The sequence below is a fragment of the Fopius arisanus genome, unplaced genomic scaffold (genome assembly GCF_000806365.1).
Source record: "Fopius arisanus strain USDA-PBARC FA_bdor unplaced genomic scaffold, ASM80636v1 scaffold00046, whole genome shotgun sequence".
NCBI classification, from domain to species: Eukaryota; Metazoa; Arthropoda; class Insecta; order Hymenoptera; family Braconidae; genus Fopius; species Fopius arisanus.
Window position 1 is genome coordinate 534,372 of NW_011887785.1, and position 24,243 is coordinate 558,614.

The 24,243-nt window shown below is 36.0% G+C and overlaps 1 protein-coding gene across 1 annotated transcript in view; it reads right to left on the minus strand.

The window, feature by feature from the left end:
• LOC105267405 (potassium voltage-gated channel subfamily KQT member 4) overlaps positions 1 to 24,171 on the minus strand; it is a 27,174-nt gene extending 3,003 nt beyond the window's left edge. The window contains exons 1-17 of the mRNA XM_011306242.1: positions 24,022 to 24,171; positions 22,244 to 22,472; positions 10,772 to 10,853; positions 9,806 to 10,019; positions 8,734 to 8,949; positions 8,081 to 8,215; positions 7,623 to 7,705; positions 7,390 to 7,565; positions 7,091 to 7,213; positions 6,578 to 6,688; positions 6,296 to 6,480; positions 5,443 to 5,618; positions 5,011 to 5,154; positions 4,855 to 4,928; positions 2,517 to 2,644; positions 487 to 583; positions 141 to 427 (exon numbers count right to left, since the gene is read on the minus strand). Of these exons, the coding sequence (XP_011304544.1) occupies positions 141 to 427; positions 487 to 583; positions 2,517 to 2,644; positions 4,855 to 4,928; positions 5,011 to 5,154; positions 5,443 to 5,618; positions 6,296 to 6,480; positions 6,578 to 6,688; positions 7,091 to 7,213; positions 7,390 to 7,565; positions 7,623 to 7,705; positions 8,081 to 8,215; positions 8,734 to 8,949; positions 9,806 to 10,014 (2,144 nt within the window). The 5' untranslated portion in view covers positions 10,015 to 10,019; positions 10,772 to 10,853; positions 22,244 to 22,472; positions 24,022 to 24,171. The remainder of the gene's footprint in view (positions 1 to 140; positions 428 to 486; positions 584 to 2,516; positions 2,645 to 4,854; positions 4,929 to 5,010; positions 5,155 to 5,442; positions 5,619 to 6,295; positions 6,481 to 6,577; positions 6,689 to 7,090; positions 7,214 to 7,389; positions 7,566 to 7,622; positions 7,706 to 8,080; positions 8,216 to 8,733; positions 8,950 to 9,805; positions 10,020 to 10,771; positions 10,854 to 22,243; positions 22,473 to 24,021) is intronic.
• Between the last annotated feature and the right edge of the window lie 72 nt (positions 24,172 to 24,243).

The following is a 24,243-nucleotide window of genomic DNA, read 5'->3' on the forward strand; positions in this document are numbered from 1 at the left end:
TTGAAATTCCCATCGAAGTCGAATTTCAACTTTAAAATGAAAATAAAAATTCAAATTCAAAATCAAAATTGAAATTGAAAACAGACAATGAGACAATTACTCTTTAAACGCCTCGACAATTTATTCACGTGTAATCTCACCTGAGAGTAACCCGTTTTTTCACTCTGCTTCCCAAATCCGAATATCCCCGATGAATGAGTCTCGGTTTCTGGGGTTTTATTTCCCGCTGTGCCTTGGCGGTCGGTGAACTAGGCTCAGACAATTGTTTATCCACGAGTATTGGTTTCAACACAGTGGTAATTGTTGTTTCCTCGATGGAAGCACGAGGCACCTTGCAGGACTCAGGCATCGGCAAAGACAAGAGCCTCTTCCGATCCTCCATATACAATTCAATTAATTGATCTAATTTACTCTCGATATCGTCGACCTGAAACATTCGATTTTCCAACTTCCATCATCAGTCATAATAAAATAAATATATTTTACCTGTCTCTCAACTTTTACTACTCTGGATGCCAGACTGATCTTCGAAACGTAAACGTCGCGGGCTTTCGACCCTTGTCTCCCCAGGATTTGATCTAATCTATGCAAAAAAAAAATGTTTCTTTTCAATTTTTTAATATTATTATTTTTCTATTTGCAAGCCAGGGTATGGGTTTGCCATTAGCGAAGCACAAGCATTGGGAGGAAATAATACTGTGTAATTATGCATGCAAATTGAAAGAGAATGGAAAATAATAATTGTGGAAAATATTAAAGGCATGGGACTGCAGGAATTTTTTTGGAGATCATGGACACGTTCAATAATCTCTCAAAGTGTTTTTAGATTTTTAATTTTTGGATGGATTTTTATATGGAATATTTATATGATTATTGTTTATTGTATCTTTGGTGGATTATGTGGAAATTCTAATTCAGTGATAATTGAGAGAGAATTTTTATTTAGGATTGGTAATGAAGGAAAAGGGAAATGGAAAATTGGGAAAATGGGGAGGGATTGGAGGGATCATGCAAAAGTTCATTCAAATTAGAGCTAATTAATTAATTAGGGGTGTTGACGATTGAAAAGAGTACATTCACTGCATTCTCGAGAATTCGGAAGTAAGAAGAGATTGATAGGATTTCCCGGAGGAAATTTCAGAAGAAAACCTACGAAATGTGCAAAAAAAATCCTACAGTGAATGCCGGAATTGTCCGGAGGATTTCCCACGGGAAATCAGGAAAAATAATTCCTGAATTCCAGGAATGATTCCATGATTTCCAACCGGAAAATGTGAATTCCTCGATTTCTCCGAGGAATTCCTTCCGGAAAATTGAATCAATTGATTTTATCTCACAGGATTTTCCACTGGAAATGTCAATGATTAAAATATATTTTTTCTAGGATTTCCTGCAGGAAATTCTATAAGATAATTTCACAAGTGAAACCTGAATGACAATTGTCAGTACTGAATGGGCATTTGGAAACTCTGACTAAGAATAATGACGGAAGTAAGGACAATGGGATTGAGTAACCGGATAATATAAAATGAAAGGAGATCTCAAAAGCTGGAGTGGGTTGGGTTGAAAAGGCGAAATGGTACCCGTTGAACGCCAACCAATATAAGCAGAAGAAAAAGGTCAGGTTGGGTAGAACAGACGGAGATGCTGCCTTGTAGCTGCGCCCAAGCTTTCTCACCATATAATACCCAATTTCTCACTAAAAAATCCCTAAATCAGTCCATTTATTCCATTTAATTATCCACTTAATCATGTGTTCGAACTACCTCTCGGTATCTTAATCGATATCCACATTCTGATTTATTCCCTGAGGGAAGGACTCGTGGAATTTTTTTTTGGAACTTTTTTTTCTATTAAAATTTCAAAATCATTTGCTATCAATAATTTGAAATTTTATCAAAGCCATGTGTCGAATTCCTCAATTTTTGGGAATTCCAGTAAAAATTTACAGACGAATGGATTTAAATAATTCAGTCGAATCTGAATTTAAAATTCTGGGAATCCCCGTACTATTTCCTTCAGTGAAATTCCCCTAGAATTCCCATGGAATCACCGTGAATTTTTTCCAGGAAAACCAGTAAAAAAATTCAATCTCAAATTTCAAAAATTCTGCCAATGAAAAAAATTCCCATTCGGAAAGAAAAATTCCGGGGATTCCCATACAATTCCCTCCGTAAAATTCCACTAAAATTCCCGTGGAATCACTCTGCTTTTTTCCCAATAAAAAAAAATTCCATGTGAAATTGAAAAAATTTTATCAAAAAAAAAAAAATTGCCATTCGGAAAAAAAAATTGCCATTCGGAAAAAAAAATTGCCATTCGGAAAAAAAAATTCCGGGAATACCCGTACTATTTAAAAATTGACTGAAACCTGTGAAAAAAATCATCAGTAATTGAAATTCAACCCCTCGCGATTGTAATTTCCATCGGTAAATAGACTGAATTTATCCATCGACAATCTCTCGTGTTTAATACATATTCATGTAACATAGACGGTACTTTCGTATTGAAGGTACCTGAATTGTAGATTTCGCACGCGATTCAGAAGATCCGCGTGCCCAGAGCTGTACTGTTCGATCACGTCCTTGACGTCGTAAGGTTTCAGAGCTTCTCTGAACTTCTTGCGGGCCACGAAGTACTTGAGCTGCACATGTCGTGTTCCATTTTTTTGTTACTAATTTTCATGAATTTGAGTATCAATTGCTCCCGATTCCAATTCTCACACGCGTATTTCCTCTCATCCACACGGAGAGAAATATTCCATCAATCTGTCATATTCAATAATGGAAAAAATGACGGATTTATTTCCCTTTCTGTCATCTCCTTGGGAATTTCTCTCTCCGTGGATTATTCCGTTATTAGAATTATTAATTGAATTTCTGCGGATTAATTGCCGGAGCGGGCAAGCCATTTCAAAGTTACTCAAAAACTTTACATCCGCACAACGACACATTTTCCCAATACAGAAATCTTTTTTATTTTTACTGATCAACGGAACAAGCCTGGGTATCATATTTCGATAAATGAATTAATGTGTCACGTCGTACGGCGTCGTAAATACTCTCGTTAAATTTTATTAAGACAAAACCCGTAAAATGGACTCGCATTTTTTCTACACAATATTAAAACGAGACATGACAATTCCTTAAAAAATAAAATTGAATATTCCTACGAATTTTCAATAAAAATTCAATTCAATTCAATTTTAATAAAAAATTCTGGGAATCTATCGCCGGAATTTTGAACCCGAAAATTCCGAATTCCGAATTCCAGCGACCGGAATTCATTTCCCATTGATTTCCGATTAATTTCGGGATGGAATTGCGGAAATAATCACCGGATAGTACCATAAATTCCAATAATTCCGAACCAGTGTAAATAAATAAATAAAACGAGTGGATTGAGCCGGTGGATCAAAGGATGAATGCCTCTAGAATAATAAATATTTCCCCCGGAGTACCAAAAAAATCCTAATAATAGAAAAATGAAGAAAGAGCAAGTGAAGAGAATTGAATAATCGAATTAGGGTAACACACCTAACATCAATAATACCAGCGATTATTATAATTAATTAAATAAATCCCCTACCATTCGATTTTGCCAAAAGCAATTATTGAATAAAAAAAAATAATTGTTAATGGACAGATCGTGTTACCCTAGTCCTTGAAAGATTTAAAAAAATGGTAGTAAATAATGAAAAGACAGTGTACACTCTGATAAAAATAATAATTCACTGGGTGCAGTAGAGTGAATTGATATTTAACTACAGACTACCAACAGCGAACGAATAGAACACCATCTCCACCCAGTGGTACCTATTTTGGATACTTTTGACACGGCTGATGAGATCAACATGTCCTGCGCTGTACTGCTCAATCACATCTTTAACGTCATATGGCTTCAGAGCCTCTTTGAACTTGCGCCTTGCCACGAAGTACTTCATCTGATACCGGACACAATTACAACTACTTTGAGTACTCCATTGAAATATCCGAGGGACTGATTAAAGCGCTCAATTGAAAATTATATAAAAAAATATAAAACCCATTCGTTCGCTCTCAGCATCACCAAATATCCCAAATATATAATATATAATATATTGAAAATGATATATATGCGAATTGTAATTAATATAATGATATTTTTACACTGAATTAATTTTAAGTGAAAATTTATTGAGTCGTCGGGGCGAGTGTAATTATAAATAATTGTTGTAATTAATTATTCGCATGTATATATCATGTATAATTATTGGTATATATATATTTTCCGTGGGGAATCTCTTGATTGTTATTTATTTTTATGTCGATTTTTTTCATCTGTCAAATCTTAATCAACACTAGAGCTCTTCCTGCTGAGTTCTACCTTTTTCTCTGGCTCCATGCCATTTCTTTAAATCCTGCAAATACCTACGTCATTATTAGAAATCTCGAGTGCTCACCACTCGGAATTACAGTGTGTGAATTTTTTTTATTTTTTCCACACCATTTTTTTTTCTCAGATTTTTGCCACGACGCGCCGATGATTTATTATTAACCAATAGCAATGTTTATCCGGATTTTGTTTATTGTCTTTTAAAGAGGGAATGTAAATCATTTTTAATAATTTGCAATAGTTAATTTTGAACGTGATAAAAATATTAATAATACGGATCAATAATTTTTATTAAGTTATTTGCAATAAGAAAAAAGACTTCAGCCAATAATTATTATTCACATGAAATTGTAGTAGTTGATGGAAAATTTGGAGATGAAAGAATAATTTGTAGAAATTGTTACATTCTTTTCTTTTTTTTTGTAAAAGGGGAGTTGAGGGGTTTTTTATAATTGGATTTAGAAATAATAAATTGCTCACCTTTCGGATCGCCCGAATTGCTGTCTTGTGTTTCTTCGTCAGATGAACGCACCTCGACGGCTCCTCTTCCTCGTCTGTCCACGTCCGGTCAATAGTTTTCATCCCATTGGTTTAATGAAATAACGGGCTAATTTCAATTATTTATAATCTACATACCGTCTGAATTTTTCTTGGAAAAAGCCGTTTCAGCTACCGAGTCCTCGGAGTAACTGGCATTTAAATTTTTTGATGTTAATTGGCTCTCGGGATCATTGCAAATCCCATGATGATGATTACCAACTCCTGTCGACATTAAAAGACCTTCAACGAAAAAATGAATAATTCCCCTGAATATCTACCCCTGACCCGTCGACAAATGACTGAATAAAAATTCTGCACCGAATTAATTCAATTGAAATGAATGACGTCTGCAATAATGACTCGAATAAAAGCCACCGGAACTTCTCTGGAATTCAAAATGCCGAATTTCTCAACGAGAAATTAACAAGTGAAATAATTTCCACTCGTGTGACGTCGACATGTCAGCGGTGAAACTTTCGTCATTAAACGGATAAGTGAAATAAAAAATGTGATAGTAATTGAACTGACCTAAATTCTCAGCTGATGATATGAGATCAGTAAAAACACGTGGGGGTGGTCTTTGGTAATTGTGTGACAGCTTGTGCCCACCTGGACTGTGAAGGGATGTACTTTTGTGTCGGCGGATCGTCGGCAAACGACTGACGAATGATGCGTTGTGCTTGAAACTGGAAGACAGACGACTACTGAAAGAATAATTAAAAAAATAAATTATATAACAATACAATTATAAATAGTTTACAATATGATACATTATTACACATTTTTTATCGAGAATATAATTTTTTTATAATTTATTCTATGGGAGTTTTACGTTATTATGATAAAATTTGAATAGCAGATTCGAGTTCCCACACCCCAAGTGTAAAAAGTGGTCGATAACAACTATGAAAGTTTGAGTTAAATAGCTGGATAACAACTTGAGATTCTGAATAATTAATGGATTTTTTTGTTTAGCGGATGTACTATGGAATGAGCTCTAGTAAACTCATTTCACTCTCGGTCAAGGATTTTAAGACTTGACTTGGCAAATAAACACAAACGCTCCAACGCTCCCTTATTTCCTGAATTATGGGGCTTTCATGCAAACTATTTTACAGTCTCTTTCGCTTTATCACTTTATCTAAGTCATTATGACAAAACGAATAAATCACGTGTTACCACAAATTCCTTGTTCTCTCCATGTTATTTCCATTTGTTGGAATTGTTTTATGCAAAGATTTTCGGTGGGGAATTATTTAATTAACATTACGATGACAGTAAATTCCACCAGAAAAGAATAAAAATCGATTTCTTACAGTTCACCAGAAATAATTGTTCCGCAAATATTTTACATGCAGTAATTGCTAGTTGAGATTAATACCTAGGTGGACTAGAAAGTGGAACTTGATGAATTTTCCAAGTGGCAATGCTCATACTGTGTTCATCAGCAGCATAACATCTCCATAGTGCTTGAATCAACGTCGCAGCAGGCTGTCGTCTTCTAATCATGTGTTTCTGCCTCTGCTGCTGCTGAACTTTCAAGGCAAATCCCGAGCCGAGAATTCCCTGGAGTCACCATTAAAATTCCCCCAATCAATGAAATAATTTAAAACACAATTGATAACCGAGAATTTAAATAATTAAATCGATCTGGCTGACGTACCGCGGGTAATGCGAAGAAGGATATCCCCAGGAGTGCGCAGAAAGAGGCGATTATTTTTCCTTGCCAAGTTTTTGGTACAGCATCCCCATAACCGACGGTGCACAGCGTAATCTGGAGGAGGGATCAATTATTGGGAATTATTTATAAAATTTTTCAACATGCTGAGGCTGGATATATGCCAAAGGCACTCTCTGATTATTTATTCGATTGAACTGTTGATTCAGGAATGATGAGAGATATTAGAAAGTTAAAAATCTTGAGAGAGCTTTTGAAATTTAGATAAATCATTTCTGCCAAGTAATTCTATCCCGCGCGCTGATATTTCAAATAAAAAATATGAGTGATAAAAAAAATGAAGCGAGAATGCGCTATGTATTGGAGAATTTTTAATGAATTCACAATATCGGAGTTCGATAGATTTTCCAATTAATTCGGTATTCGGCAGTTCAATGGAATTTATTAATTTAGGTTTTTATATCGAATTCTTTTTTAGATGGAAATATGGATTCTTACCACTCCCCACCAAAGGGCCTTCGCGTAGTTGTTGAAATGCTCATCGTCTCTCTCGGCGAGATAAACCAAGAAGCTTGCGAATATTAGACCGAGGAAGCCGATGTAGAGGGTTGTAATGAGTTCCTGGGAGAGTATTCGAATTATTCGGTAATTCAATGATTTACATTTGCAAAATAGTTAAACGAAAATACGAATTATTTAAATATTCCTGAGGAATATATTTTTTATCAAAATTTTCCCTCGGTGGAGATGAAGTCTCGGGTGCTACGGTATTGTGCAAATATTTCTTTCAGACTCACTTGACGATGTGCATACACGACACTTCCTAGCAATTTCCAGGTACCACCACGACGATCCATCCGGACCATTCGCAGGATCTGGAAGAACCTCAGGCCCCGGAGTGCACTAGCCGCAAATACTTGGCCACTACTTCGCATCGCTAGCACCACTACACTAGCGAGAATAGTTATCATGTCTGAAATGATAATTACGTGAGGATTTGTTGGGACTTAAAGGGATTTTCCAGCATTACCTATGATGCAAAATGGCCTACGGAGGAATTTCAGACGACCAATGGCAGTCTGGTAACGAGACCGGCATCCAGATGACCACAATCTAGTATCACATGACAAGACAAACATCAAAATGATAATTACCAAAAAGGCTACCTATTAACAATAATTTATTATATAATTATTCCCATGAAGAAGGCATTTTTTTATTTATTCTAGGTATTAAAATATTTATGATTTATTTATCCTATCCTTATTACATCTCCACCGTCTGACCCAGAATTTTCTAAGATGCCATGAAATATTGGAATCCGGGGAATTGGAATTTTTCATACTGGGAAATTATTTCTGAGGTTTATGAGGGTCTCAAAAAATTTCGAGACGAGAATTCAAATGAAATCTCCAGTATTCCAGAAACCGTGACGTTAACAGTGAAAAATTGATGTATTGAGAATAGATAATTGAGTTTGGTATGTACCTCAGACAGAATTCCATGCCGAACCAAATTACAACGACGAGCTCCATATAATAAAGCCACATACCAGCTTCTTTTTCGTACTCGTCTATTGTACTGAAGACTGATAATACCAGGCACATGAATACCATACAAAATCTGCAAATAAAATCAATAGCATTAACTCGTGGGACCATAAAGTTTTTATTCATCACGTTCTTGCTTATCTCGAGTTGTTGGGTTCATCAGATTTTATGCGCGGTTTTTATATTCCATGGGTCGTTTAATTTCATTCATTTCCACAAGGGCAGATTGCTGATGGATTATTTTGACGGTCTGAGAGACTCCAATAAAAGGTGTTGATCATTCTTTCATCATCGAGTCAAGCAATAATTTTTTTAAAAAACATTAATGATCGACACATCATTTTTTCTGTCAAGACCCATTATTTTATTTCATAATTAATAAACCGCCGCAATTATGAGTCAACTTGTTGAGTTGTTGTTCTCTTAACTCAATTACTAAATCATTACTTCATTAAATTGAAAATTAATTATAATAAACAATTAATTCAACAGGTAATTGATGGGGTGATCTTTACGTCATCGTCGTATCATCTGATTTGTTGGATATTATTTATATTTTCTGTGCATGATGGGGTAGTCAGGATAACTTACACGATCATGTGGTAGGTGATAGCGTAGATCCCCCTGGGACGTTCAAGAAAATTATAGAAGTTTGTTTGTAGCCTCCGGTATCGGGCGTCCCTGCGTGTCGCCCTGTAGTTAATCGGTCGTCCCAATAATGACATTCTCGGAGCTGTCAGCCGTGCACCACCACCTCCTTGGACACAGCCCCCGGCGGCAGCGTCGTCAACGCTGTCACCGATGTACCTATTCCATGTTTCCAGTATTTTTTTTTTAAATAAACATTTCAATATAAAAAAATATCAGGGCGCATTTTGACTGGGAAATTGAAAGGCGATTGCGATATCCATTTGTCCACTAGGCCGAATTTTTATTAAATTTATTATAGGATTTATTATGCGATAAATTTCTACATGGGATAAATAAAAAGGTGAAAATTTTTTTCTGGTGTGGAAATTCAATTTTTGAGAGGGAGCGATTTTTTGGTTGAAATTTAAAAAATACTTTTGGTTGTTCATTGGTGAGAGATCACGATTTGCGAACGAGCCAAACCCCTATCGATCCCCTCCACCCCCCCTTGCCGTTCCCCCCCTCAGCCACCCCCTCACCACCCCCTTTCAGTGAGTTTCAAATGGCCACACTGGTCCATTCAAGGAAATAATTCCAATTAAAACCGATTTTAATTAAAGCATTATAAAACTGAAACAAAAATTTGTCATCGATTTTTAATGAGAGAAATGGTACAAGTGGTACTGTTTCAACGATTGAATGCATTTGAGGAGAAAGATAACATTTTGAAATTGAGATTTGCATATTTGTTACCACTGACTGCACCTGGTGATGCATCAGCTGATTTTTATATCTGTCATGCATTTTTTTTTGTCGACTAAAAATGCAATTGAAATAGTGGAAATTGTTAAAAAAAATAATGGCTTGATAAAATAGATAAAATGATACTGTTTCGATTCCAGCGAGATAATGAAAAATGAAATAATCATTATAATTATATTTTTCCCTGTGTGAAAAAGGGGTTGAATTTTTTCTATTGAATTTTTCATTTTAATTGGACGATTGTCGTTGTCCTCGGCTAGTTGAATAATACCTGAGTGACTTTTGATCCACCATGTCGAATGTTTGAAAACGCACGGAGGTAGTCGCGTAGTACGATGTAACACCAGTAGCGGATTTCCGGGTGTTGTGAGTCTCAGAGTCGCGCTCAAGAGTTGCTGAGCGTAGGACGAAATGCGGGGTGAGTAGAGGACGATGAAGCAACGCCGGACTGCCACCATCCGACAGTGGCTCCGACGTCATTATGGCTGGATTATTTACAAATGGGAATTTCAGATGACAGAATTGACAGCGCCGGTATGAAAAGCCACTTTCACTCGGAAAAACATATTTATTTCATCCGGGATTATTCTAATAATTGCCAATCAAGAATATGAATTCCTAAATGAGAATATGAATTCTCGAATCAGGAATATGAATTATCGGATCAAGAATATTATTTTATTTTTTTTTATTTAAAAATATGAATTTCTGCATCGAGAATATGAATTCTTGAATGAAGAATATGAATTCCCGAATCAAGAATATGAATTCCCGAATCAAGAATATGATTTTCTTATTTTTTATTTAAAAATATGAATTTCTGCATCGAGAATATGAATTCTCGAATGAAGAATATGAATTCCCGAATCAGGAATATGAATTTCTTGTTGAAAAATATGAATTCTCGAATGAAGGCTACGATTTGAATTCCCGGAGAAAATGATAAAATATGATTTCCTAAATGGAAATATGAATTCCTGAATCAAGAATATGAATTCCACCTCGAGAATCCATATTCTCAATTCGAAGACCTCTCTTCACTTTATCCCATTGAATTGATCCATTATTGTATTATAAAAAATATATATCTCGAATTTATTTTCCCAGCGAGCGTTAATAAAAAAATAGGCGAAAAATAAAAATATTCGGAAGATAAAATTGGACATCTATGATTTATTCATAATATAGGAGATATTATTACGTATGTCCTATGCATCTGGGAATATTGAGTGCTCACCACTCGAGTGTCAGCTGGTTCTGCTCTTCCGGCCTTTATGACTCATGTCTCGTAATATCTCAAAATTGGTCAATGCTCGCATCTGGAAGTAACAATAAAAAAAGAGGGAAGAAAATTTCATCACCGCAATGACCATTCGCAAGCAAATGCCACGGAAGAAAAAAAAGTTGTTCTGAATCAACTGAAAAAATTTTGAAAAATGGATCTCAATTGACTGATTATAAAAAAAAATTTATTACAAATTAATATTTATTATTTTTTTTTTCAGGATAACTTTTTACTCCATAATATCATGCACATCCGAATAGTCGCGTCACATTTATATATCATCGTGAAACATCTGGTGGTAAGTACAAGCCAAAATATATCGATATAAAGTTGGACAGTGTATAGAAACAAGTAGAGGGGGTCTAGGGTTTGTGGTATTCCTTTGAAATATTCCCAGTGGATAGGGCTGTTACGTTGCGGCGAGCTTGCCAGAGGCTAGAGAAGGCTCGACTCGCTCGTGTCATAAAGACGAAGGGATATAACATTTCCTCTCCGATAATAGAGTTCCCTTTCACCGATATCAAGCCGAGAAATGATTACGATTTTCCGGGCGAATCCCCACAGATTTAGACCTAAGATGGCTCACATTTCATGTGGCCATTTCAAAATCCGGGTAGACGCTGCTAAATGGACGCACTTACGTCCTTCTTTCACGGTTATGAATGATTCTTGGAAAATCAAGAGTTCATGAAAAATAATCGGTGAAAAATAAACGACTGGAAATTCAAGGTCTCGAAATTCTAAATCAAATCCTTCAAAGTCACCTTGACCTTAAAATGCCCTTCAATATTTGTGACCTTGAATTAACGCGTTGAAAAATTTGTCCTAGAAATATTGTTTGTCCTCAGAGTCGATATCGTGTATAATCTCGAGTGTCGTTATGCCCTCTGAAAGAAATTAAGCACACGGATATTCAAACAAGGCCTTTGTCAGGATGGAAATTGCAACGAGAGGTATCATTGTTCTGAAAATAATTTGACTCATCCAATTAGCCCGTTGCTGTGATATGTAGAGTAGGGCCTAGAGGAAAGAGGGACAAACCACTCAAAGAGCTGAGTGCACAGAACCAAGTGCATCTGGCTAAGAATGGCAGAGCCTCGGCTTTTCGCTGGTTAAATCCCTTTCTATCTCATCGACGTGACCTTAGAGTCTCCGCGGTAAAGCCTAGGCCACGGCGGTGCGTCGGGAATACTTTACGAGACATCAAAATGTTACGGCATGAATTTACAGAATCTTTATTTTTATTAATTCCTCCCTATTGAAAGCCATTCTTAAAATATGAATTCCTTAAGCGAGAATATGAATTCCTTAAACATGAATATGAATTCTCGAATTCAGAATATGAATTCCGCCTTAAAAAAAATTGATTGCTGCTTTAGAAATATTAATTCCGAAATATGAATTCCTGAATGGTGAATTTTTCCTCCTAAAAGGATTTTTAAAAAATGAATAATTCCCGCGCTTGTCAATATTCACTGGATCCTCGAATAATTCGAGTGACGGAAAAACGATCGCCTCGGATCCGTCAATAATTCACTAGAACTTCGAGACAGCACTTGGGGCTAGATCGTCTTACGGTACCATCCCGCAATCCTGGTGTGACACCCCGTACACAATATCGTATTGATTCAGGCGTAAAATATACACTGGGCTTGACGAATCCCTCTTCTACCGGTGTAAACTTCCATTCCTTGGATTCAATGGTTTCCGCATGACTAAATCGCAGTAGTCGGAAAATATCGATTCTTGTTAGGGATGAGGTCGAATGAGTAATAGAAAGTTGGGATCTCCGTCGTTCCAGCCGAATTACAATTTCAGAAAAGGGGAATTCCCATTCCCACGGGAGTTCGGAAAGTGCCACTTTTTCGGAGGGTAACTTAAATTTCCTGGAGTTCAACTCGAAAATAAATCAATATCAAAATTATTATCACATATAATAATTAATTTCACATCGCATCGAAAATTCAAAAAATATAATTCTAAATAAATGTTATGCCTAAAAATAAATAAAATGCACTGGATAAAATAACTATTATATGTCCCTCACATGCGTCCATTCCAATTGTCACAATATTTAATAAATTAATATTTAATTGATTTATTAATTAAATATAATATCAATAAATTTAAACGTTCATTATGATTTCAGATTAATACGATATTTTTTAAACTTAATGAATCTATCAGAATTTTTATTATTCCTCCGGGTCATCGGGAAGACATCTCCGCACAGGTGACGGCTTTAATTAAGAATTGAATGGAATTGATTGATGGCAGAGTGGCATGAAAAATTGAGTTTCATGGGGTAAACCGGAAATTGTTGATTGCACGGGGACTATTGGCGATCCAGGCATATTTCCGATTCCATCAAATTCTGATACGTGAGAATCCGTTTCATGTCCCCAGGTATGTGCTACTTCCTGAAAATTCAATTATCCCATTACAAACAAAAAAAAAAAATCAATTCACGTGAATCCCCAATTGATTAAAAAATAAAAATAAAATCGACAGAAAAATCTCCTCACGTTATACTCAAAATATATTGCAAAAATATATATATTATATATTCTATTTTGATATTATATATTATATTTTGAATATATCTGATTATATTTATATTATTATTATGCAAAAATATTTGGACAAATTGCTGTACTACTGGTGTGGTATATTAATATTTATAATATTGAATGTAGATAATATCAATTTAATTAACAATGATTTTTTGTTATTCAGGGCGCTTGAGTGGATGGCTGTTACAGAGGGTAAACTATGGACAGAGAATTGTCGAATGCTTGGAGAACATCTCCAGTTGATGGACTAGCTACATAATGAATCATCGAGGCATTTGGCGACGCGGTGAGTGCACGCTGATGATGCTTCCTGCCCCTCAAAGCTCTTCGACAAATTGGGCCAATATCGATTGGCGTCATAACGAGGGGGACCTCGAGCAAACGACAGCTTTTCCCTACGATTTTTTATTCCCCTCCGAGGACCCAAAACGTGGCAGATGTGCATGTTAATTTTGATCACCTCGGATGAAAAAAGAAAGAAGAAAAAAAAACAACAGCTCTAGCCGACGATGGAGATGAGGTGAAGATGAATATATCACTATATCATCAGTAATTATTATTATATCGGATCTCTTGGATTTTGGAGATCGAAATAAATAAACAATTGGAGTATTTTGATTTTATTGATAATTATTAGAGTCGAGACAGTCACGAGGTATTAAACATTGCAAAAATCTCGTGGTATATAGATATATAGTATATATAGGCGATTTGCCATGCGATTACTAAAAGTCTAGAGAGATTTCGCCTGAAATTATCAAAGGCGGTGCCTGGGAAGAGGAGAATGCAGCGGGTAAAAAATATTTTAAAATAGGAGAACAAAGAACCGGGGGATCATAGTTTCAAGGATGTTTTTGCTGTTTGTCAGACCGAGGGGACGGGCCCTAGATTTGCAGAAACAAAGAGGAAAACACCTGACACACAAAGAATAAAAAGTATAAGCGTGACAAGGATGGAAAGTGACGGACAACTGTTGAAAGAAATAAAGTAAGAATGCAAGTGGACTTATTGCATTTATTTATTAATAAATCGGTGACCTATTACCATTGCGCATGATTTTCCATTCGATCCGAGGAGTCAAGAGGTTGATGGACGTTGAGGGACAAGGAAATATAACCCGACGATTGTTTGATTGACTGTCACGCAAGGGTAAATGGGGTTTGGCTTTGATAAATTATTAACGAGCCATAAACTGTTTGAACGGTGAGTGTCGGGGGTTGAAACTACTGGGATGGATTGAATTTCCCGTGAAATTCCCCATCGGCTTTTTCTTTCTTTGTATATTTGACACGCTGAGAGAAATTCGCCATCAAATTTCCTCTGACCCAGTAATTGTGCCATATGACGAAATTTTCCCGGGAAAATTATAATTAGCAGAAGTTTTAATTGCGTTGGAACTCCACATTAAAATATGGGACGGGAAAATTTGGAAATTGAATATTGATATTGAATACCCACCCCAATGGGGTGATCTAGGATTTTTGGGAGGAAATTATTTTTAGATGGCATTTTTTTTTTAACTGATGGTTGATTCGACTTTTTTTTTTCTGGGCAATAATTTTTTGGAAATATAATCTCCCATCACCCGCCGGCAACTGAGGCGATTCGATTCCTCCGTAAACTGTTTACCCTGGAGCAACGATTGTAGGATTGCTCCGTGGATATGAAATTTCACGGGGATGAGATTTTTGAGGGTTGCCAGATGGAAAGACGGTATTTTAATGGGGAATAGAATAACGGAATGGGTAGTTAATGTGGGGGGGATTCTGATGGGACTTATGTGGATTTCAGGGGGTGTAAATGGCTCGTGGGAGAGGGATATGTACTCGACCTACATCTTTGTTCCACTGGGAAAAGCCAAAGGCTAAGGGAGGGATTGGGGTGGGTATGTGCACTCTGTACGGCATTTGTACTTTCTTACACGACTACCCCTTTAACCGTAAAACTATTGATCCTCTGTGCAAAAAATAATCCACATAAAGGGAAACATTCAATAAAAATTTAGGGTTTATACAGCTCAGCGGAAGGAACGCGGGACTACCACTCGGAAGGTTCCAGGTTCGATTCCTGTGTGGACGTACATTTTTTTCTCCTGAAAATTTCGTACCCGAATTCCTGTCCTGAGTGAAAATTCAGGATTAATTCCCGGGACCTTGTACCTGAATTCCTGTTCTGGTTGGAAATTCAGCATAAATTCCTGGAACTCGTACCTGAATTCCTGTTCTGAACAGGAATTATCTTTCGGATAATAGATTGAAGAAAATGGACGGAATAAACAGAAAATTCATCGAGTGGAGAATAATCTGACTATCTGTTGAGGGTAAACTAGGCTGTAACCTTTGTTTCATTCGTTTTAATAAGGGAGTAAAAATAGTTCAGTGCAGCCAAACGTAAACTAAATTGATTTATCTAACATTCCCGTATAGTTGTAAGGCTGTCCGCAACATTTTACATTGCCTACGCGAGTCGAGAATAACTTTAGTCTTGTGCACAAGTGACGCTTGTATTCCCTGGATAAAAGCTGTAATTTTATTTAATAGAAACTGTTGGCACGTGCTTGGGAATTAAAAAAATATACTAAAAAAAAATAACAAAGGGATTGGGGCGGAAATAAATGTGGAGGGCCCTCGGAAATTCAATGGGAGGTAAAAGCCAAGAGTTGATCACGAGTCAATCCATTCGGAATGGATTCACTATATTGAGAAATCGTTTGGAAATTGAAAATTAAAGTCGGAAATTCACCCTGGAAATGGAATTACGCCTTTTGGATCTTCTGACCCGAATAATTTTTTCTCTTTTTGCCGCTCGAAAAAATCTGTCTCTCGTTAGCGTATGCTAATTTCAAATAATTAATTACCAATAATTAAATAATCATTTATTATTTTATTATATTTCCGGATAATTTAAAGTGGTAGCAAATGATTATTTATCCGAATATTACCACCAAAAATTACAACTTAATTGTTATAATTTCCATAGGCTCGTGATACCAAAAGTTTTTAACGAGTTGAATTCCGATTGTTTCGACTCAAAAAATTATAGAAGTTGACATTCAATATCAAGAAATAATTACGAATGATCAAACATGTCAATCCACTTTGTTCATAACAAATTGCATTCTATCCTGTGAAATGAATGCCTCAGGGGTGCGCGCACTCTCTGGTACGAGATATCGATTGTCTCATGAGGGGAAGAGAAAAGAGAGTACTTTGAACCAGTCCAAGTCATTAATTCCTACATCCTGTTTTTATTTCACTCTTGTTTACCGTTTTTACGGGATAAAAAAAAATCGAACCTCACGAATGGAATCAAAAGAGAAATCGAGAGGTGCGCGGAATTGCGTGAGAAATCTAATAAAAAAAATGACAGCACATGTAATCTCGAGAAAATATACAGGAAAATTCATGGCACTCGAGAGGAAAATATCAGAGACGAGAGACGAGATGAATTTTCTGGAACTTATTTGGAATTTTATGTGGTTTATACCGTAATTTTTGTGGTACTTTCAGGGATTTTTTTTTTATTATATTGATGTTGTGGGTAAGAAGGGATTATTAGAGCATTTGAGTTTTTATGGTGTGATACAACCTTTCAGATTTTCAAATTTTCAGATTTTCAATCGTTTGAGTTGGGAGAGAAGTGAAAATGTTAGGTTGATGGTCAGGATGAAAATCAGGTCCAGGTTCACGATCAGGTTCAGGGTCTGAATCTGGATCAGGATCAGAAGTTAGAGATCATAATTAAAATAATAAAACGTCACAGATTGTAATGAAATCAGGATGAGATTCAGACGTCAGGATATTCCGAAATTTATAATCAGAAATTCAGGTATGATCAGGCTCAGGACAAATTGAAGGTCACGCTGAACATTAAAATTGAGCGATCCTAATTAACCACCAAAAATCCATCTACCGTGTTTTAAGAAAGTAATTATCCACTCCCTCTTTTTCTCCTGAGACGAGGAAATCCCATTTTATAACAAAAAAGCTGAATCTTACTCTGACATCCGGTGCCCTAGTTCCCTGATTCCTCAAGATGCGTGCATAATTGAATAGTAAAGTATGATAGACCGAGATAAACTCAACTTCAAGGCCAACTTTTAATAAATAGTCTTGAATTCGCAATGACCTATTTGTCCACCGCATAGGTTGCGGAAGAGTTTTAAATAAAAATGTCTCGACTCATCAATCGATGAAAAATTATTCAATTCTCATCTAGGAAAATGCAACAACATTATCCAGAGTTCAGATAAAATTCAAGTACTTCGATTCCCAAATAAATGGAACCACGCGGAAATGACTGGCAATTTTCGATGAATTTATACTCCTTTTATGTCCCGAAATAAGTGAAAATCCAGATGTACCATTTCTCACTTGCAAATCGGGTGATAAAAAAAGTAAAGAGTGAAAAAAAAAATGGGTTGACAATACAAATAGTATTTTCTTGTTTCTGTAATTTTATTGCTTTATAGGTTGAGTTCGATGGGGTAGTGGATGAGGGACAATTGAACGCAATTGTCTGAGTGTATTTTAATTAGACTGAGGCGTTACTCAGGCCTTATAATGAGACTGAATTATTCGAAACACGGAGTACTGCTCTCCTGTGAATTTTATGGCGATTGAAAGTGCGGGTGCAATTACTTTTACTGGATGACTTCAAACTTTACAAGCAAATACGAAATTTCAACTATCGTACGGAGTTTTAAGTGGTGCAAACAAACTTCTGCGGAGTCCTGAATCCATTGAAGAGAATTATTCCTTTCTCATTTTCCAAATCTTTTGCAATTCCAGGATAATCCAATTGATCGATCCCTTCGAAATAAAATTGAGAAGAATATAATACAAAATAAAATAAAAATAATTACAATTTAAAATTGTCTAACGATCCAATTAATTACGGTTAATCCTAAATAATGATAATTGAATGAATTACTAATTAATTTCCGAATTTTCCGGTGACTAACGATGAAATTATAAATTTATTAATTCACGAGATTCTGACTCAATTCGTTCAACAAAAAAAATGATAAAAATTCGTTTGTTCTCTGAAACTCGAGTGTACTATATGTTAAAATCCCGTGTAAATATGTATAGAACGAACGCATCGAAGATAAACAAAACGATCGATAACTCGTAACTTTGCCTTGGATTTCTCAGCGTTGGGAAAACTTTTCGTTGAGCTCCACCGAGAGGTTGTACTTTCCCTCAATAACTGGGATCGGATACAAGTGCATAAAATATCGAGAAAATTCCTACAGACACCCGAACAACGCAAGTGCCAACTCCAAATAAAAATTATAAATCAGAATAAAAAATAATTGACAACACGAGCTAATAACAATCAATGATCAATAATCAATAATCAATAATGAATAATAATGATGAAATTTTCATTATAATATTATTATTTGACAGCTGTCATTGTGACAGATTGTGGGATAATATAAATAATTGAATATTATAAATATTAAATAATTGATGACTTCAAAAAAATGTGGGAAACTGTCATCGACTGCTAAATTCGGGGAATCCCTGATGTTTTCATGAGAAAAATTGGCGGGTTGTATGAAAATCCATGATCCGATTCTCGTATTTTATTTCTTTTTTTGTTTTCTTTTTTTTTTCACGTGGGAATCGATTGTGGCACGTTGACATTACGCCTTCGATTCGATATATGACCCACATTGACATTTTGACGATTGGGTTCTGCTGATGCAAGCGGAAAGGGGTGGGAAATGATGCCATACGGTAAATTTCCATTTTATTACGCCCCCACAAATTCTCCTCCTGGGTTTTGCGGATTTGTGTCGTATGAGGTCCACCGACTGGAACTAGTTGATGGTTCATTCAAATATTTTGACAAATAACTCAAAATGGTGGTTTTTAAAAATTTTTTTATGTTGATTTTTGAAGAATTTCTCCAGGTGATGAGGTGGAATGGTGTTTACTGCTTTTATTTTTTACTTTGCTCTTTCCTTGCAGCTAAATTCCCAGTGAAAACGGATTCCCCAGACTTTTCATCACCGCTGCACATTTTTTTAAGGAGCATTCACCCTTTTTTTATTTTTTTTCCCCCAATTTTAAAACCGGAATTATGATTTTTCAACAAAAATTTTCCAATTATTCAATAATAATAATAATAAATAATGCAATATAAACTATTCATGTCTTTTATATCAGCATTATTATTATTATCATGTAGAGGTTTTTTTTTTGTTATCTATGATATAATTTATGATAATGATAATTTCCCGGAATTTTTCGCGACACGAAAAATTTTTTAATTATTTTTCCGACGAATTATAAATTTTCTAATTATTCTCCCGACGAATTAAAAATTTTCTCGTTATCCTTCCCTCGAAATGCAATTTTTCTGAAGTAGTCGTCGGTTTTTAATGGCAAAACTTCCTCTTCAGTTGAAGTTTTCCCAACTACAAGTGGTAACATTTCAGTAAAATGTCTATTCCCAAGAATTCAAGACTTTGATTTTCCATAACTGAGAATTACATAAGAAATGAGTTCCAGCGGTTGTTGGAGACACGAAATAATTTTTCAAACTTGTATTTTCTTCGGAATTCAATTAAAAATTTTCCTCCTAATTGAGTTGTCATAATTCCCTCGAATTTATGAGAGGATAATCGATGGGGTTTCATTTTTTTTTAATAAAATGAAGAGTCGTTTAATTATTTCGATTTCTCGCGAGGATTTAATATCACTTGCCTCGGGATGCGCATAAATCCTTTTTTTTTTTTTTAATATTTCATTGCTCTCTTCCATCTGCCACATCCTTTTGAAGAAATATATTTCACTATTTCGTTATTCTCCCTCGCTGTCAGGAAAATTTAATATCAATCCATGAAATTCACACATGGATAAATCGCAATTGCATGTCATGTCGATAATTCATTGCTTAAATAATCATCATTATTTAATTAGCCAACAAAAAAAATATGCAATAAAAAAAGGAAAATATGAAATTTTTCATTTAATTAATTTCGATTAATTTGAACTTCCGGAAAATTCCGGAAATTTACAAATTATTGTTTAATTAAAAAATTTGTTGGGAATTCGGAAAAAAAAAAATCCCTTATGTTCACACAAGGCCAAGGTCAATAAAATTATGAAGCGACTCACGTAAAAATCTGGGGAGATAAAGGGAAATTTTCCGCTGGTAACTCGGGAAATTTATGATTTCCCACGTACAATTTCCACGAAAATTCCCAAATATTCTCCACCCGGTGAAAATTACGCTCCAACACCGGAATATTTATGGGAACAAATAAAAATATTTATCATTCGCCGGAGAAATTGGGAATCGACGGAAAAATAATTTGCCCACGCCTTTTCCTTTTTGAGAATAAATTACTGTCAGTGAATTTAATAAAAAAGATTATCGAGTGGATAATTACGGGTGATTAGGAAATTGATGGACGATGGTATGAACAGTCTGTTATGGAATGAATTTTCAATTGAAAGAGGACTGAGGGTAAAAGCACCCGGGAAAGGACTTCATTTCTTCTAAATATCCATTTACTTGAGAGAAGTATTCAGTCTCTCAATTACGTGTGTCTCCAGTCGAGTCGTTTCCAGGGAATTCCCATTGCGTTTCAATTCTGACAATCGTATTGCTGAAGAAGATTATCGTCTCAGCTTGAGTGGATCCTCGATAATTATTACCATAAATTCACCCAAGTTTTCTCAAAAAGAATTAAAAAATCTATGAATTCCCGCGGATTTTCTCATCCAACAATTTTTATTTTCCCAGTTGGAGGAAAATTCGAGATTTCTTCTGAAATTTCTGGAGGAAAATTTAAAGAAATTCTAGCTAGCGCCTGAATTTTCCCGAGGCGTTCTGAGCTCAGGACACATTTCCCGGGAATTCCAAGAAAATTCTATCTCGAACTAGAATTTTCCTGAAGAATTCTGAAATTCGATGGAAGTCATTTCCCTGATAATTCCTGGCAGGCTCCACCAGAATTCCCCGGACATTCCAGTGTGCGCGTGAATTTCCCTGAGGAAAATTCCTCCTCCCAATGAATTTTCCTGGAATTCCCGGAAAATTCCTCCTCCCAATGAATTTTCCTGGAATTCCCGGAAAATTCACCGCCAGAATTTTCCCGGAGAATTCCAAAATATAAATGAACATCATTACAATTCCTGTGGAATTTCCCTGAATTTCCCGAGGAATTTCTCCCTCGGCAGTAATTTTCCCGCGGAATTTCCCCATTTCCCATTTTCCTTCACTCGACAATCCGACAAACGAGTTGTCGTCAAGAGTGTGTCGTCGATTGACAGTACAAAGGACAACAAAAGGTGGCGAACAAGAGAAACAACCGGGGGAAAAGCGACATGGGAAAAAATTGCTTTCACTATCCGCCAAAGAATAGATATACAGATATAGTCGACAGATATATCCATCAAGAAACGCGTAACCCCAGGACACGTGACGTTCGTTGAGTTTTCCCACCTGAGAACGTGCCACAGGCGAAATTGGTCAAGCGACGAGCGGCAATTAATCTCCCGGGCAAATGGTTTTTCCCGATGAAAAATAAATAAAAAAAAAGGGATAGACTAAGAGAAAGTCCGGAAAATTCCCCCGGAAAAGCTGCCCCGCAAAAGAAAGTAGGGAAATTATCATATCATGCAGATCTATGATATATCGATATATCGGAGTTCCAGGAATTTTCTCGTCGGAAAAATTTTTGGAATTCTGAACATTTTTCACATTTTCCGGGATCATTTTCCGGAGATGAAAATTCTTGAATATCTGGCATATCGAGGGCTTCGTACATGCGCCTGATTAATATCGAAAAGACACATAAAGTCTTTAATTACTCGTTAAATTCACTCACCTAAACAGAAATATGGAAAAGCCGGAAAATCTGCCATTCCTGTCAATCAGTGGGACTCATTGTCGGTGACATTAAAACACTCACTCTCCAGTCACTTAATTTTCATTTGAATTTTCACATCAGCCCCATCCCACCACAAACAAAAATTCTTACAAATCCATTTCTCAATGTCAATTCACGGAAAATTTTGCACTCGCGTGAAATCACCGGTTGTCTCCATGAAAATTCCCTGGAAATTTATCCTATTTAACACATCATTTCAGCACCCGAAAATAAACGCTGCACGTGTTGCATACGTCAGACTCCCACCACTCGATTTCATCTCGCACTTTTATCTCATTTTGTTAATCCCAGAAGATTATTTAAAAAATACGAAAAATTCCGGGTTAAAATTCGGCAAATTTTCCTGTCATCAATCATCACATTCCCCTCGAGTTTTTCATATACCATTTCTCCTCACTGTGTAATTACCTCATCAAACAATTTCCCCCATCTCCCCAATTAAAATATCTCCACAATATTTCCTGCACTTAATTTCATTAAAATCCAATTTCCCCCACATCAAACAATTTATTCAATTTTCCAATTGTTTTTCAACAGCCCAATAAATTTTACGATTGATTATCCTAATTGTTATTTGATTGTAATCGCTGATTAGTTCGACGTGGTAATTGAGTTTTGATTAATTTTTTCAGGGTAGGGCCTTCATCAAGGGATTAGCGATTCGCGATTATTCGCGGGAATAAATAAATTAGATGTACGACCGGGTATTTGTTAACGGTAACACGTCGAACCGACGACTACCTCTCCAGTCCTTTCATTTGATCGGAGCTGGAGTTGGAGGTGGGGTATCCCTCCACCTAGCACAACCCCCTGGTGCGCCAGCCCGAAGTTCCCTCACCCCAAAAATCCAAAAAACAATTTCAAATTTTCCTTTTTTTCAGTTTCTGTACCACTACATCCCCTTCCACCCCTACAATCACTTCCTCCCCTTCCTCCCCTTCGTCCCCTTCCTCCCCTTCTACCCCTTCTGCCCCTTCTACCCCTTCCTCACCCTTTCGGCGAACTCGAAATTTTCGATGAGAGATTTTTTTTTGTAGAGGAAAAAAGTCGTAACTCCAAAAAATTTCCGAATTTCCGAATTTTGAAATTTCGAAATTATGAAATTATGAAATTATGAAATTATGAACGTCAACTCGATTTTTGTGGATTAGATAAGAGGAAAATTACGTAATTACGCAGATACGCCCTTTTGATATTAAAGAGAAAAGCTGCGGTGATGACATAAAGGCGTAACTCCCATGGAATTTATTTTTAATGAGGTATTAGTGACGTGATAAAATGAAAAATTAACATTTCTTCTTTCCTCTTTTGATCCATCCCCAGGCATGATCTTTTATTTAGATTTTCAGGGGACCAAGTTCTTTGTGGTTTTTCGGATGAAAGGCTTTTACTTCTCGTGGCCAAGGATCACGGACTGGTGCATTTACAAAGAGAATTAGTTTTGTGCACCAGAGACACACAAACTCGGGGTAATTCTCTTCTTTGGGGTGAATTTGAATGTTTTGGAGCTTGAAAAAGGGAGAAACTTTGTCAGGAATTTATTCATGAGAACTTCCTCAGAGTTCTGATTCTAATATAAAAATGAGAAGGGCAATCGATCTCGAAATATCTCAAAAAATTCACCATCCACCTCGACGTGTACGAAAATTTGGAAAATTCAGAAAATGGTGAAAATTTGAGAATCAAATTTCTTCTCTATTTATGCATTTAATTACCTCTTTCACTTGAAATTCCATTTGAAATCCGTTTGCGACGTACGAAAAAGGATAAATAGAGCGATAAAATCGATTAACGGAACCGTCGATTTTTTATTTCCGCCATGACAAAAACGGATTTAAAAAAATCAGCAGCAGCATCTGCCGAGGGAATCCCAAAGTTCCGGAGTTGAATTGTCGATTAAAAGGGCAGAGGGGGACATCTACCTGCAGATGAGTTTA